The sequence below is a fragment of the Erinaceus europaeus genome, unplaced genomic scaffold (assembly GCF_950295315.1).
Source record: "Erinaceus europaeus unplaced genomic scaffold, mEriEur2.1 scaffold_310, whole genome shotgun sequence".
NCBI classification, from domain to species: Eukaryota; Metazoa; Chordata; class Mammalia; order Eulipotyphla; family Erinaceidae; genus Erinaceus; species Erinaceus europaeus.
In genome coordinates this window covers 91,930-109,161 of record NW_026647519.1, presented here as the reverse complement: position 1 = coordinate 109,161, position 17,232 = coordinate 91,930, and the positions used below count along the sequence as shown (strand labels likewise).

The window sequence follows — 17,232 nt, the reverse complement described above, 5'->3', positions numbered from 1 at the left end:
CACTAAGCAATAATCACATCCAATTCCATCCATTTTGTCACGAGTGACACAATGTCAGCTTTTCTTAAACTGCAGAATGAGATCCATTGAACATCTGTTCCCCAACCTCTTGATCCAGTCATCTGTCAATGGGCCTTAGGCTCCTTCTACCTCTTAGTAGTTGTGAGTAAAGCAGCTATGAACAGAGGGGTGTGCATGCCCCTTTGAGTTGATGTTTTCCTGTCCATTGGATGTCTGCCTAAGAGGGATGGCACTGTAAGGTGGTTCCATTTATATTTTTTAAGGACTCTCCAGTCTCCCAAAGGTGCTGGCCCAGTTTGCATTCCCAGCAACAATGCAACAGAGTCCCCTTTTCTCCACCACCTCACCAACACTTGTCATTTCCTGTTTTATTGATGAAGCCATTCTCATCAGTGTGAGCCATTATCTGAATATGGTTTCATGTACATTTCTCCAATGATGAGTGCAGTGGGCTTTTTGTTTTCATATGTCTGTGGGCCATCTATATATCTTAAATGAAAAACATTTAAGAGGCATTCAGAGGCCCGGGGCTGGTATACTGGGTTGGGCACACATAGAATGAAGCATAAGGACCCACACACAAGAATCCTGGCTTCCCACCTATAGGGAGGTCACTTCACAAGTAGATCTGCAGGTCTCTCTATATCGATCAATCGATCGATCTATCTATCTATCTATCTATCTTCTCCTTCCCTCTCAATTTCTCTATGTCCTATCCAATAAAATGGAAAAAATAGCCACCAGTAGCAGTGGATTTTTAGTGCAGGCACCAAGCCCCAGCAAATAACTGTGGAGGCAAAAAAAAAAAAAAAGAATAAAGCAAAAGAAAACATTACATTCAAATATTTTGCCAGCCTCAGCCCATATAACAGCTACTCCCAACTGTCTATTGGTGAGAATTTGGGCTGCTTCTCCTCTTTTGTTATTGTAAAAGCCTTAGTTATGGCAAAGGAGTGTGTATGTGACTTTTTTTTCTGATATTTTGCTTATTGTATATCTTTATTGAGAGATTAATGTTTTACAGTCAACAGTAAATACAATAGTTTATACATGCATAACATTTCTCAGTTTTTCGCATAATAATACAACCTCTACCAAGTCCTCTGCCACCCTGTTCCAGGACTTAAATAACACCCCCCCACACGAGTCTTTGACTTTGGTGCAAGACCCCAGCTCCAGTCCAAGTTCTGCTTCATGTTTTCTCATCTCATCTTGTTTTTTCAACAAGATGAGTGAACAACAACAACAAGCCTATGAGTGAAATCACCCCATATTCATCCTTCTCTTTCTGACTTATTTCACTTATCATGATTTCTTCAAGCTCCATCCAAGATGGATTGAAAATGGCGACATCGCCATTTTTAACAGCTGAGTAGTATCCCATTGTGTATCTAGACCACAACTTGCTCAGCCACTCATCTGTTGTTGGGACACCTGGGTGGCTTCCAGGTTTTGGCTGTTACACATTGTGCTGCTAAGAACATATGTGTACACACAGATCTTTCTGGATGGGTGTGTTGGGTTCCTTAGGATATATCCCCAGGAGAGGAATTGCAGGGTCATAGGGCAGGTCCACTTCTAGCCTTGTGAGAGCTCTCCAGACTGCTCTCCACAGGGGCTGGACCCACTGACATTCCCACCAGCAGTACAGGAGTCATTTTGAATTAGTGTTTTTACTTCCTTTGGATATGTGGCTAAGTGTTGTAATGCTGGATTAATGGGTATTTCCATTTTATTGTTTGAGGATTCTCCATACCCTTTTCCACAGAGGCTACACCAGTGTGCATTCCCACCAGCAGTGTACCAGAGTCCCTTTTGTTCTACAACCTTGCCAACACTTGTCATTTCCTGTTTTGTTGATGTTTAGATGTTCTCTCTGCTTCATGAATATCCGCATCCTGCCCAAAACTTTCTGCTGTCATTTAATATGGTCTCTATTGCCTTCTCTCTTACATGTGCACTTGCTGCCCCTCTCCATATATATAATCTTTCTGGTTTCCCTATGACTCTGGTGTTTGGCTTTCTAATGACGTCTTTAGTCTCTCAAAGACTTGTTTCATTTTTTTCTCCTTCCCCTTTAAATCAAAGAATGTGGCCATTTTGCTCTCTATTGCTGGCATTTTCTCTTGTACATGGGTCATCCTAATTCTCTGACTTGCCACTTAAGGTTGAAATACATATTTAAACTGTCCTTCACAGCATGTAGCTCTGTTTTTATGCTTTCCATATTCCTAGTCAGTGAATCTTCAAGGTATTAGATTTCTTTTTTCATTCATTTACCCATACTATGTTCACAGTTTGTTAGCTTTTTTTTTTCAAATTTCCTGACAATGCATTTCCTAAATTCTTTCTCTGGTATCTTCTCTCACTCTACACTATTATGTATGTGCGTAATGTGTTGTTTGTCTGTAATTGGAATTTTCCTAGTTTTGACCAAATATCTTGGTTTTTGTTGGTGGCAAGCAGGTTGTGCTGGGCTTATATTTTGTATACAAATTGTGGGAAGGGGAGAACTTTTGTAGCATTGTGATGCCTGATGTTTTTTCTTGGCATCATATCACCAAGCTGACATTTTCTTTTCTCCTCTGTCTCTCACTAAGTCTCATTTCATATGTGTGCTTAACCCACTTCTTGAAGACATAGGTACTGGTTTTTTAATTGGCTTACCTCTTTCTTGTGTTATATTCTTTCAGCATCTGTCACAGACTCTGATATCAAGAAGGTAAATCATGAACATGAGAAAAAGAACCAAAACTATAATCCATTCACATTATCCCTTTCAAAATCTCTAATTATCTGAATGATACTGTTCCTTTTTCATTTCTTTACAGAAAGTTCTGAGAAAGAGTATCATCCGATTTGGTTAACACCCAAGCCCAGAAACTTAAAGCTTACATCATGCACTGACAACATTTGGGATCCTGTTTCCTCTTTAAATCTATTCTAGGGCTTAGCTTTCAAACCAAGAAATCACCTTATGAAGGAAAAAAAGTGAGTGTTCTCTTAAGTGAGCATCCTGGATATATTGGGAGTGAGCAAGATTTGAGAGCAGGAGATAGGAGAATCAGACAGGAGATTAAATTCCTGATCACATGAGCAGGATTTCCGAGGAAGTCATGCACATCAGAAATCTATTGTTACATTTTCTCTGAGATAGAGAAAGAGAGAAGAAAAAAGGAGTGTCTAATTTGATGGAGGAAGGATGTGAATGGTTTGCACACTCACAACTAGAACCCAATGGTGGCTTCCATTTTTTTTGTGTATCCCAGCTGAACTTTGCCAAGAGGCAGAGAAGGGTGAATCAGAAAGGTCCAAGTGCTACAGCTGATCCCAAGTTATCAGTGAGGAACCTGAGTCTCCCAGTGGTTACAGGCTGGCTAAGCCAAGAATCAGGACCAGGCCTGTGGTCTCCAGTGTCATCTACAGTGAAAGCCATGGGGATCCTTCATGATTCTGTAGGACCAAGCCCCACTTCCCTGGACAGTGAGGTTTCAAGGTGTTGATCCAGGAACCATGAGCAATGAGTTGTTTTCGACGGGTTATGTTGTTTTCGCTGGGCTGGCTTCACGGGCGGGTAACAGATGACCCGGGACTCATGGCTGGGTTGTACGCAGTATCTCTTTATTCATGCAGGACACAGCGCAATCTAAGACGAGCTAAGCTAAACTCAAGATACTGTAAAACTCACAATGCTGTCTTTGTATATACTTGCCAAGTAGGGTGGAAACAGGATGTGACATAGAGAGGGTGGAGAGAAAAGTGACTGGTGACAATCAGAGTGTGACAAGGAGAGGATCAGGGTGTGACAAGGAGAGGGGGTGGAGCAAAAACATATCATGAAACAGTGGGGATTGAACCAATGCCCTGGAGGGAGGTGCTTGTTAACAGCGGTTATATAAATAGAATGAAGTGGTTATGTAAATAGAATAGTGTTAAGCAGGGGGGATTTAAACCAAATGAAACAGAAGGGGTCTCATGCATACCAACAATGAGTCATTTTCCCTTTACATTTCTCCAGGTTTATCTGACCTTCCCTTATGATTCTGAGGACTAACTATTGACTTTTGCATATTTTAGATGACATCTCTGAAGATGAAAGTGACATATCTATCCCTGGTGCTCTTGGGAGCCCTGTGTCTGTATTTCATCATATCCAAACTCACCTCAAGTAAAGAAAAGCCATATGTATTCAAGAAAGGAGATGGGAAGTTTCTCCAGCTCCCAGAGATAAACTGTAAGCAAAATCCCCCCTTCTTGGTCCTGCTGGTGGCCTCGGCCCAGGACCAGGTGTTGGCTCGCTCTGTCATCAGGAACACCTGGGGCAGAGAAAGGCTGGTGAGAGGGAAACGCATCAACACCCTCTTCCTCCTGGGGGCCGGCCCCAAGAAGCACATAGCAGGAGAGGTGTCCCAGGAAGGCCATCTTCACCGAGACATCATCCAGAAGGACTTTGTGGACACGTACTACAACCTGACCCTGAAGACGCTGATGGGCATGGAGTGGGTCCATCGCTTCTGTCCCCAGGCGGCTTTCGTGATGAAGACAGACACGGACATGTTTGTGAACGTCTATTACCTGACCGACCTGCTTCTGCAGAAGAACAGGGCCGCCCAGTTCTTCACGGGCTTCTTAAAGATGAACGAATTCCCCATCAGGAAGAAATACAACAAGTGGTTCGTGAGCAAGTTCGAGTACCCGTGGGACAAGTACCCCCCCTTCTGCTCGGGCACCGGCTACGTCTTCTCCAGCGACATCGCCAGGCTGGTCTACAACGTGTCCGAGAGCGTCCCCTTCCTGAAGCTGGAGGATGTCTTCGTGGGGCTCTGCCTGGCCCGGCTGGGGGTCCGGCCGCAGCCCCTGCACACGGAGCAGACCTTCTTCCCCGAGGGGCTGTCTTTCTCCCCGTGCCGCTTCAGGAAGGTGGTGGCCTGTCACTTCGTCAGGCCGCAGGACCTGTTGAGCTACTGGCATGCTCTGGAGCGCTCCCTGGGAGACGCCTGCCCTGGGGCCTGAAGGCACCCAGACGCACCCCAAGGTGGCTTCTGCAGCATGTGCGGTGGTCCCTGGCACCCACGGGGGACGGGCAGGAGGGAGGGGCAAGGAGGCTGCTCTCCCGTGGGATCCAGATCTGAGCCGAGTGGGAGACCCAGGGAGAGTGGGGGCTTCATGCCCACTGGGGGCCGTCTCCTGGGTGTCTGTGCCTCACCCACACCTGCAATCTCTCTCTCTCTCTCTTGTACTTTCTCTGCCATCAGGGTTACAACTGGGCTCAGTCCCTGAATGACTCCACCATGCTCAATGCCCACTTTTTTTCCTTTAATATCTTTTTAAAAAATCTTTTTATTTATATTATTGGATAGAGACAGAGAGGAATTGAGAGGAAAGGGTGAAATAGAGAGGGAGAGAGACAGAGAGACACCTACAGCCCTGCATAATCAGTTGTGATGCTTCCCCTGGTGGGAGCCAGGGACTCGAACCCGGGTCCTTATACTTGTAATGTGTGTGCTCAACCAGGTGCACCACCACTCAGTCCCTGAGGGCCAACTCTTAGAGAGTGGGAGATAGATAAAGAGAGAGGAAAGAGGAGAAGGAGATACCCCTGTAGCACCGCTCTACCTCTTGTGAAGCTCGCCCCTGCATGTGGGGACTGAGGGCTTGAACTCAGGTCCCTGGGTGAGGCAACCTGTGAGCAGTACCAGGTAACCCTCACCTGCCTCTTTCCTTTTCACTGTCAGTGTCTTTCAGGACAAAGCCACTTTTCACTACAAATCCACTGTTCACTTTTTCCTTCTTTTTTTTTAATTCTGTTTTTTTAATTGGATAGGACAGAAAAACTTGAGAAGGGAGGGGAGTGAGAGAGTGACAAATAGACAACTGAACACCTCCTCCACTGCTCAGGAAGCATCCCCACTGCAGGTGGTGAGCAGAGGTTTGAACTCAGATCCTAGAGAACGGTAATATGTGTGCTTAACCAGGTGTGCGACCACCACCACCACCCCAGGCCTGAGAGATCTGAACCCCTTCCACTACTTTCTGGTTGTTGTTGCCTCTGCAGCCTTGTTCTTCTGGGTGGATCATTTCTGATAGAAAGAGACAGAGACAGAGAAACAGGAGGGGGAGATAGCACTGCACTGCAGCTTCTTCCATTAGCAGGGAGGGCTGTGCAGGCTCACCTCAGGTTAAGGGCAGGGCAAGGCAGGGGCGCTCCCCAGCGAGATGTCTCCCCAGCCCCTCCCTCCCTCCCTCCTCCACACCCGGGAGGGAGAGCTCACCTGTGCTGTTGCCTGTGCGTTTACCTATTTTTTTTAACAATGTTGATATCAGAGGTTTGAACTCAGACCCTAGAGAATAGTAACGTGTGTTAAAAATTTTTAACAATGTTCATATCAGATGTAGTGTTAAATGTACATTAGCTTCAAGTTCAAAATCAACATTCTTTTATTTTATTATTGGAAGGGTAACGGTTTACAGGATAGTGGTTGGCACATGGGTACAAGAGAAGAGAAGAAAGAAAGAAAACATGACCACCAGGAGCAGTAGATTCATAGTGTTGGCACGAATCCCAGTGGTGACCGTGGTGGTAATAATAATAAAGAAAAAAATCAGAGTGATGCTGTGGTTCGCTCTCTGTTTCTCACAAATAAACCAGCAGATTGTTGATTTTATTTCACTAATGATTGAATATAGATTTACAAAATTGTGAGGTAATAGGGGCCTGATTCCACACAGTTCCCACCACCAGCGTTCTGTGTCCCTATTCCCTCCATTGAAAACTGCAGTGGTTCTCCCAAGGCCACAGTTATGAGTTGAAATTTTTTTTTAATTTCTTTATTGGGGAATTAATGTTTTACATTTGACAGTAAATACAATAGTTTGTACATGCATAACGTTTTTCAGTTTTCCATATAACAATACAACCCCCACTAGGTCCTCTGTCATCCTTCTTGAATCTGTATTCTCTCCACCCACCCACCCCAGAGTCTTTTACTTTGGTGCAATACACCAACTCCAATTCTTTCTTTTTTTAACGCAACCTTTTTTTAAATATTTATTTATTTGATAGAAACAAAGAGAAATTGAAAGGGACTGGGAAGATAGAGGGGGAGAGGCAGAGAGACCCCTGCAGCGCTGCTTCACCATTTGTGAAGCCTTGAACTCAGGTCTTTGCGCACTGTGGTGTGTGCGCTTAACAAAGTGTGCCACCACCTGGCCAAAGCTTGGCTATTATTTCTATAACTCTCTAGATTTCTCTGTATTTGCCAACTTTTTCTCATGGCTCTATCTTCTCTTCCTTTCGAAGTCACAACTACACCTGTAACTACTTCTGAATGTCTTTCCTCTTCTCTCTGGGTCCTGATGGAGTTGGAGATTCAGAGCCCTCTGGGCATCTTCCCCTGACATTTCTCTCCCTCTGAATGTCTGGACCCAAATTCTTTATGGGGTGCAGAAGGTGGGAGTTCTGGCTTCTGTCACTGCTTTTCTGCTGGACATGGGCTGGTCATGGTAATGGCTTCTCTGCAGGTCGGTCCATACTCCAAGCTACAGATTATTTCTTAGTGGGGAAAAGCTGTGTGTGAATGAGTACTCAGAAACATTCTTGTGAAAGTTCTCTGCACTGTGAGATATACCTCCCACTCTCAGGTACAAACGCCAAGGGAGCACTTGGCCTGAGAATATTTCCTCTTTGTCCTGCTGCCTCCGCCTCTCCTCCCTGCCTGCTGCCGGGGCTGTTTGTCCCTGGAGACTCTCAGGGCGCAGGGCATCTGTCCAGCAGTGATGGACGGGACACTCAGGGACTGGTGGCTGTTCCGGGCACAAGGCCGGCTGCCCTCTGGGAAGGCCAAGCTGCCTAGGGCACTCTGGGTGGCTGTGCCTGCAGCCCTGTCTGCTTCCTCCAGGGAGCCCAGAGCAGCAGCAGGCAGGAGTTCACACTGGGCCTCGCTGGGGACAAACAAGGACCCCACCCCAATGTCCCCGGTGACCTCCAGGGGCCCCAAGAGGTGCCAGGCCTGACCCCAGGCCTTGTGTCTCTGCAGTGAGCGGGCTCCTGACCCTGGGGTCATTCTCTCTCAGCCTCGGCTGTGGAAGGGCTGGGTTCATTCTATTCAAAGCCATGTTGGACCAACACTCAAACTGCCCTTCTTTGTTTACTTACAGACAGAGAGGGAGAGAGAAGAGGGGCAGGGAGAAGGATAGAGAAGAATAATAGAGGGAGAAGAGAGAGAGAGAGAGGGAGAGAGAGGCAGAGAGAGGCAGAGAGAGAGGGAGGGAGAGAGAAAGAATCCAATGCCAGGGACTGAACTCTAGACTCATACTTGCAAATCCAGGCTCTAGCTGTTGACCCACCTCCCTGACCTCAACACCCAACAGTTTTCTGTGACCAGCAGGAAAGACATGAGACTGGGAATCAAAGAATAGAAAGAGAGAAGCTCAGGGACCGGCATAAGGATCCTGGTTGGAGCCCCGTCTCCCCACCTGCAGGGGAGTCGCTTCACAGGCGGTGAAGCAGGTCTGCAGGTGTCTGTCTTTCTCTCCCCCTTCTCTGTCTTCCCCTCCTCTCTCTATTTCTCTCTGTCCTATCCAACAACAACAAGGGCAACAAAATGGGGGGGGGGGTGGCCTCCAGGAGCAGTGGATTCATAGAGCAGGCACCAAGCCCCAGCAATAACCCTGGAGGAAGAAAAAAATTTTTTTGATTTAAAGAAGACAAGAGTTGATTGGCAAAAAAAATAAATAAATAAAATGAAGTGAAAAACTAAAAGGGCCTGTCCTCTGCTTCTCCTCTTCCTTCTCTGCAGGATTTATCATGGTGAGATAAGAAATTTTTCCCATGTGTCAACAACTGTATTGTAAATCATTAACGTCCTACTAAAATTAAAAGACAGAGAGAGAGAGAGAGAGAGAGAGAGAGAGAGTTCCCCAGATACTTGTACCGCCAGCCTTTCTTCTGAGAGCCATGGCCCAAAGGTCATACCACCCCCTGGTGGTAGAAAGTGGAAGATGTCCCAATGGGTCATGTGGGCCTCTACGGAAACTATCTTCAGCAGTAATTTTATGAGTTAAACAAAGAACATTTTTCACATATGTCAGAAATTACAGGTTTCTTAAAGGTCGGCTTGCCCCTGTGGTAGGGGGCTGGTATGACAAGAATTGGTGAGATACATAAAGGTCAAAACGATCAGTCTCCATGATGCAGGTGAGTTTAACACTGTATTTAACCAATACAGTGTTCTTCTCTTAAATTGCTTTATTAGTAATTTAATACTAATTTACAAAATTATACGATAACAAGGGTACAATCCCACACTGTCCCAACCACCAGAGTTCTGTGTCCCCCTTCCCTCCATTGGAAACTGCAGTGGTTCCCCCAAGGTCACAGCCGTGGGTCGACTACTATTTCTATTACTGCCCGTCTATATTTACACATTCTTGCGCATTTCCCTATGATCCTACCTTCTCTTCCTTTCTAAGTCACACCTACTACTTTCAAGTGTTCTTTCCTCCTCCTCCTCCTCTTCCTCCTTCTTTTCCTCCCCCTTTTTCTCTCCGGGTCCAGATGGAGTCGGGGTTCAGAGCCCCCTAGTCATCTTCCCTAACATTTCTCCCTCTCTGGGAGTAAGGGCCAAAATTCTTTATGGGGAGCCGAAGGTGGGTGTTTTGGCTTCTGTCACTGCTTCTCTGCTGGCAGTGGGCATTGACAGGTGGATCACATCCCCCCAGCCTGTTCCTATCTTTCCCTAGTGGGGTAGGGATCTGGAGAGGTGAAGCGCAAAGACACATTGATGAGGTTGTCATCCCAAACAATTCAGGATGGAACCATAGTAGCATCTGCCTCCAAATATCATCTGCTCTATTCTTGCCTTTAGGTTCCTGATTATTAAACAATTTGTTCTGCTTTATTTTTAATGTTTTTCAGCCTCCAAGTTGCAGATGCTACCATGATGCCAACCTGACATCCCTGGGAAGACAACCTCACCCATGTGTCCTGGAACCTCCCCTCCCCAGAGCCCTGACCCACTAGGGACAGACAGACACAGGCTGGGGGTGGGGATCCACCTGCCAACACCCATGTCCAGCGGAGAAGCAATGACAGAAGCCAGAATTCCCACCTTCTGCTCCCCATAAAGATCTTTGGTCCTTACTCCCAGAGAGATGAAAAAAAAAAAAAATAGAGAACCTTCCAATGGAGGAGATGGGATGTGGAGCTCTGGTGGTAGGAAAGGCATGGAATTGTACCCCTCTTATCCCACAAGCTTGTCAGTCATTATTAAATCACTAATAAAACATTTTTTTAAATAGTAGCATCTGCCACTTGGTGGCTGATCACTGAAACTGGAAGGATGGCATCTCAGACCTGGCATCTCTGGAGACAATTCAAAGCAAAAAGGTAGTGGTGGCATAACCTGGCCTGGTGGCACTGCTGGCATTGGTCTAGTTGTGGGACGCAGAGACAGCATCACAGGGCAGGGGATCGAGCGGAGAGGCATCCAGAAATACTAGCAAAGTCTCAGAGGTTCCAGAGCTGGGAGAAATAATAGATTTTAAAGAGGACGGGGAAGGCTCCTGGTAGTCTTAGAGTTTAAGAAGGAAAGTGATAATTATTATAACCAAGTTACTTGGAAGCTTGGTTTCCTTTGAAAATTCCATTTTAAGATTTACAATACGTCGATCTTTTTAAAAAAAAATCAGCACAGAGAAATCTCCTGTCATAAGGCAAACTTTGACTCTGGCCTGCAGAAGAGCCCTCAGCCTCTGGGGGCCAACACCCTGCAGCTATGGCTCCAGTCCCTAGAGGCTCCGCGTGGTCTCTGGTTTCCCTGGCGGTCAGGAGCCTCAGGTGAGGGCCGCTTCCCCTGACCAGCTCTGCCCTGCTCTAGCCCACCCTCTGCTGGCCCTCGGGACACCTGCCTCTGGCTGTGCAGGGGGGACACAGGCCCCCCGTGGCCGGGCCCAGCAGCCCACAGGTCACCTCCCACAGCCAGGCTTGAGGCCAGCTTCTGGCTCCGAGAGACAGGCTCTCCCGAGGTTTCTGGCACTCCTCTCCTTTCCCCAGCTGGCAGGACTCCATGTATACACATGGGCGGATATATTAAAGACACAGGGTAGGAGAACAGATGAGAGACACAGCACAACAGTATGCTTCCTGCAAAAGCCCCCACACTGAGTGTGACGTAGAACTTCCAGACACACTCAGTGTCTCCACCTTTGCCCGGACCCCAGGAATGGCAAGACAGAGAAAGAGAGGAAGAGAGTGAGGAAGAGATGGGGGGAGAGAGAGAAGGAAAGAGAAGGAAAGAGAGGGGGAGAGAGAGGAGGGAGAGAGGAGAGAGAAGAAGAGAGAAGAGAGAGAGGAAGAGAGGAGAAAGAGAGGAAGAGGAGAGAAAGGAAAAGAGAGAGGACAGAGGGGAGAGAGAGAGGAAGACAGAAAGAGGGAGAGAGGGGAGAGAGAGGGAGGGAGAGAGAGGGAGAGAGAGAGGAGAGAGGGGAGAGAGAGGAAGAGAGAGAGGAGAGAGGGGAGAGAGAGGGAGAGAGAGAAGAGAGAAGGGAGAGTGAGAGGAAGAGAGGGAGAGAGAGAGGAGAGAGAGAGGAGAGAGGGGAGAGAGAGGGAGAGAGAGAGGAGAGAGGGGAGAGAGAGGGAGAGAGAGAGGAGAGAGGGGAGAGAGAGGGAGAGAGAGAGGAGAGAGGGGAGAGAGAGGGAGAGAGAGAGGAGAGAGGGGAGAGAGAGAGGAGAGAGGGGAGAGAGAGGGAGAGAGAGGGAGAGAGAGAGGAGAGAGAGGGAGAGAGAGGGAGAGAGAGGGAGAGAGAGAGGAGAGAGGGGAGAGAGAGGAGAGAGAGGGGAGAGAGAGGAGAGAGAGAGGAGAGAGGGGAGAGAGAGAGGAGAGAGAGAGGAGAGAGGGGAGAGAGAGAGGAGAGAGGGGAGAGAGAGGGAGAGAGAGAGGAGAGAGGGGAGAGAGAGGAGAGAGAGAGGAGAGAGGGGGGAGAGAGAGGAGAGAGAGGAGAGAGGGGAGAGAGAGAGGAGAGAGGGGAGAGAGAGAGGAGAGAGAGAGGAGAGAGGGGAGAGAGAGGGAGAGAGAGAGGAGAGAGGGGAGAGAGAGAGGAGAGAGAGAGGAGAGAGGGGAGAGAGAGAGGGGAGAGAGAGGAGAGAGGGGAGAGAGAGGGAGAGAGAGAGGAGAGAGGGGAGAGAGAGGGAGAGAGAGAGGAGAGAGAGAGAAGAGAGGGGAGAGAGAGGGAGAGAGAGAGGAGAGAGGGGAGAGAGAGGGAGAGAGAGAGGAGAGAGGGGAGAGAGAGGGAGAGAGAGGAGAGAGGGGAGAGAGAGGGAGAGAGGGGAGAGAGAGGGAGAGAGAGAGGGAGAGAGAGAGGGAGAGAGAGGAGAGAGAGAGGAGAGAGGGGAGAGAGAGGAAGAGAGAGAGGAAGAGAGGGGAGAGAGAGGGAGAGAGAGAGGAGAGAGGGGAGAGAGAGGAGAGAGAGGAGAGAGGGGAGAGAGAGGGAGAGAGAGAGGAGAGAGAGGGGAGAGAGAGAGGAGAGAGGGGAGAGAGAGGAAGAGAGAGAGGAGAGAGGGGGGAGAGAGAGGAAGAGAGAGAGGAGAGAGGGGAGAGAGAGGGAGAGAGAGGAGAGAGGGGAGAGAGAGGGAGAGAGAGAGGAGAGAGAGGGGAGAGAGAGAGGAGAGAGGGGAGAGAGAGGAAGAGAGAGAGGAGAGAGGGGAGAGAGAGGAGAGAGAGAGGAGAGAGAGGAGAGAGAGAGGAGAGAGAGGAGAGAGAGAGGAGAGAGAGGGGAGAGAGAGGAGAGAGAGAGGAGAGAGAGGGGAGAGAGAGGAGAGAGAGAGGAGAGAGGGGAGAGAGAGGAAGAGAGAGGGGAGAGAGGGGAGAGAGAGGGGAGAGAGGGGAGAGAGAGGGAGAGAGAGGAGAGAGAGAGGAGAGAGGGGAGAGAGAGGAAGAGAGAGGGGAGAGAGGGGAGAGAGAGGAGAGAGAGGGGAGAGAGAGGGAGAGAGAGGAGAGAGGGGAGAGAGAGGGAGAGAGAGGAGAGAGGGGAGAGAGAGGGAGAGAGAGGGAGGGGGGCCTCTGGCCAAGGACACTGTCCCCACCTGACCTTCCTTCAGCCTGGACAGAGGGCAAGACCTTCTCAGAAAAGGAGCAGTTGAAGGAATTGAACACCACCAGGCTGTGGCGCACCTACTTGAGCATGTACACTACAGCTCACAAGGTCCTGGGTTCAAGCCCCTGTCCCTGCAGCAAGGAAGATTCACAAGTGGTGAAGCAGTATTGTAAAGTGTCTCTCTTTCCCTCTATCTCCCCTTCCTTTTTAATTTTTCTCTCTCTCTAACCAGAACCAACCGATAAGTAAATAAGATATATATATATATATATATACACACATGTATGTATATAATAAAGACACAGAGTAGGAGAATAGATCAGAAAATACAGCACGTGGTTATATGCTTCCTGTAAGAACAGCACATAATTCACCAGGACAAAAACAGGCTCAGAGTGAACAAGTGAAAAGTCAAGTCACCAATCTACGAATGGGTCACAGACAAGGACAGGGACAGCCAAATGGCTGTGTGAAACAACAGACTTAGAAAAAAATCAGTGATAGGACATTAGCTGTGCTCCGGGCATAGAACGCAGAGGACACAGCTATTCTCAGCATCCGCCCAGACAGACGGAAAGGCATCAAAGTAGGCAAAGCCCTGGATTGGCAAGGCAGCACATCAACTTGATACAAAGAGGCAGGCGGGGGAGATGGCAAATTGTTGCTATGACTTAGAGAAAACTCTGGCACTCATCCTTGGCGGAGAGAGGGAGAGCCATGGGGGGGGGGGGTGGGAGTGTGGGACGGTGGTGCTGGAAATATACGCCTGTAATCTTACCGTCTCGTAAACCATTACCCAGCACACACATCATCTTGCACAAGGACCCAGGTTCAAGCCCTCAGTCCCCACCTGTGGAGAGGAAAATTCACAAGTGGTGAAGCAATGCTGCAGGTGTCTCTCTTTCTCTCTCTCCCTATATCCCCCTTCCCTCTCAATATTTCCCTATCCAAAAAAAAAAAAAAATTTTAACAAATAACAATCTCGGGGCTGGGTGGTGACGCACCTGGTTGAGCGCACATGTCACAGCGCACAAGGACCCAGGTTTGATCCCCCAGCCCCCACCTACACGGGAAAGCTTTGCGAGTGGTGAAGCGGGACTGCAGGTGTCTCTCTGTCTCTGTTTCTGACCCTCTCCATCCCTCCTTCTCTCTGGATTTCTGTCTCTCCCCAATAATATAATAAAGACACAGAGTAGACAAAGCACTGGGTTGGCAAGGCAGCACATCAACTTAACACAAAGAGGCAGGAGAAACTGCAAATTGCTGCTATGACTTAGAGAAAACTCTGGTGCTTATCCTTGGGGGAGAGATTATTATTATCTTTATTTATTTACCCAATAAATAAATAAATAAATATAATAAAAACTTAAGTTATAAATACTAGCAATCTTGCTTTATACCTGTTGTCCCTGGGAAATCACTAGCAGTTTCTCTTTTTTACTGTCCAGACCATCCCAGTTTGGATCACAAGTTGTGTGCACATCATGAGTGCAGAGGTCAAAGTGTAGAGGTCAAATATCAGCGTAGGCTGAAATGTGTTCTTTCGTTTCAACCACCAGATGGCAGTAACAGGGTGAATGAAAAGGAGCAGACAGAACTGTGGAATTGCACGCACGCACACACACACACACACACACACACACACTTTCATTTTACTCTGTGAGGTCAGGTGACACTCTGTGAATGTTCATCCTTATATTAAAACATAGTAAACAAGAAAGATTAAAACCATTAATCATGAAATGCATATTTTCCTCTTGAATGAAAAAAAAAAAGTACATTGCTGCTTTCCTGATTCGAGTTGCAGTTAGTACATCCTTTGTGCTCTACAAAAGCAGAGTTTCTATTTCCGCATCTACTTACAGGGTGTCTTTAGAGCTGAAGGGTCTCTAATGGGTGTTAAGAAGGGAACAAAAGGATGACTGGTGGAAGGTCCAAAAAAGGATGACAGAGGACCTAGTGGGGGTTGTATTGTTATATGGAAAACTGGCAAATGTTGTGCATGTAGAAACTATTGTATTTACTGTCAAATGTAAAACTTTAATTCCCCAATAAAGAAATTAAAAAAAAAAAAAAAGAATGACTAATGAATGCTAGCTTGCCTTCACTTTGTGGGTCTCCTCCGTAGCCGGGCTAGAGACTTCTGGAAGCTGCAATAACAGTGCAGTTGAAGCCACAGTCACAATTTTACACATTTAGAAAATGGTCTAACAGGGAGTCGGGAGGTAGCGCAGCGGGTTAAGCACACGTGGCACAAAGTGCAAGGACCAGCATAAGGATCCCAGTTTGAGCCCCCGGCTCCCCACCTGCAGGGGAGTCGCTTCACAGGCGGTGAAGCAGGTCTGCAGGTGTCTGTCTTTCTCTCCCCCTCTCTGTCTTCCCCTCCTCTCTCCATTTCTCTCTGTCCTATCCAACAATGACAACATCACCGACAACAACAATAATAACTACAACAATAAAACAACAAGGGCAACAAAAGGGAATAAATAAATCCTAAAAAAAATAATAATAGTCTAACTATGCAAAGAGCTATATAGTCTGTGTACCTCTCTTCCTTTCAGTTTCAGAGTCAAACAGAGAGGAAGGAGAAGCAGGCAACTCCGATCCATCATGTCCAGGGCTCCCATTCAGGAACCAGATCCCAGGTCCTTACAGGTTTTCACATGGTAAAGTGTGCTCTCTGTCTGGTGAACTTGCTCCTGGCCCCATTATCTGTAGGTCTGAAAAGAGAAGCTCCAATACTGTTGTTGTATGAGTCAACTATTAGAGGATAAAAGGCTGATTTTCAGACATGAAAACACAAAGCAGAACCTGGACTGGGTTTGGTGTCTTGCACCAAAGTAAAGGACTCTGGGGGTGGGGGGAGGTTCAGGTCCTGGAACACGATGGTGGAGGAGGACCTAGTGGGGGCTGTATCGTTACGTGGAAAACTGAGAAATGTTACGCATGTACAAACTACTGTATTTTACTGTTGACTGTAAACCCCCAATAAAGAATTTTTAAGGTGGTCCAGGAGGTGGTGCAGTGCATAGAGTGTTGAACTCAGCAAGCATGAGGTCCTGAGTTCAATCCCTGGCAGCACACGTACCAGAGTGATGTCTGGCTCTTTCTCTCTCTCTCTCTCTCTCTCTCTCTCTCTCTCTCTCTTCCTATCTTTCTCATGAATAAATTTTTTAAGAAAAGAATTTTTAAGTTAATTTTTTTTCACTATCTCCATTTTTGTTTATCCTTCCTTTGACTACTAACATAAGAGTTTTGTTTGGTACGTTTTTGGTTTTGCCACCTGGGCTACTGCTAGAGGGCTTAGCATCTGCACAACCCCACCACCACTCCTAGCAGCCATTTTCTCCTTGTTCTTTAATAGTGGGTGAGAGAGTAAGAAGAAAGAGGAGGGCTTGGAAAAAAAGAGAGAGAGAGAGAGAGAGAGAGAGAGAGAGAGAGACAGCAATAAAAAGAAGGAAAAACACCTGCAGCACATTCACCAACCATGAGGCCCCCACTCCCCCACACTCCCCCACACTCACACTCACACACACACACTCACACACTCACACACACACTCACACACACACTCACACACACTCACACACTCACACACACTCACACACTCACACACACACTCACACACACACTCACACTCACACACACTCACATTCACACACACTCACACACTCACACACTCACAAACTCACACTCACACACACTCACACACACACACTCACACACACACTCACACACACACCACTCACACACACTCACACACTCACACACACACTCACACACACACACTCACACACACACTCACACACACACACACACACTCACACACACTCACACACACACTCACACACACACACTCACACACACACTCACACACTCACACACACACACACTCACACAGTCACACACTCACACTCACACACACACACACTCACACACACACACTCACACACACTCACACACACACACTCACACACACTCACACACACACACTCACACACACACTCACACACACACACACTCACACACACACACTCTCACACACACACTCACACACACACTCACTCACACTCACTCACACTCACTCACACACACACTCACACACACTCACACACACAC

At 47.5% G+C, this 17,232-nt stretch overlaps 1 protein-coding gene across 1 annotated transcript; it reads left to right on the top strand.

The window, feature by feature from the left end:
* The first annotated feature begins 4,098 nt into the window (after positions 1 to 4,098).
* Positions 4,099 to 6,581, top strand: LOC103124877 (beta-1,3-galactosyltransferase 5-like). The gene has a single exon (XM_007535635.3). The coding sequence runs from the start codon at positions 4,099 to 4,101 to the stop codon at positions 5,032 to 5,034; it is 936 nt and encodes a 311-aa protein (XP_007535697.2). The 3' UTR covers positions 5,035 to 6,581.
* The last annotated feature ends 10,651 nt before the right edge of the window (positions 6,582 to 17,232 follow it).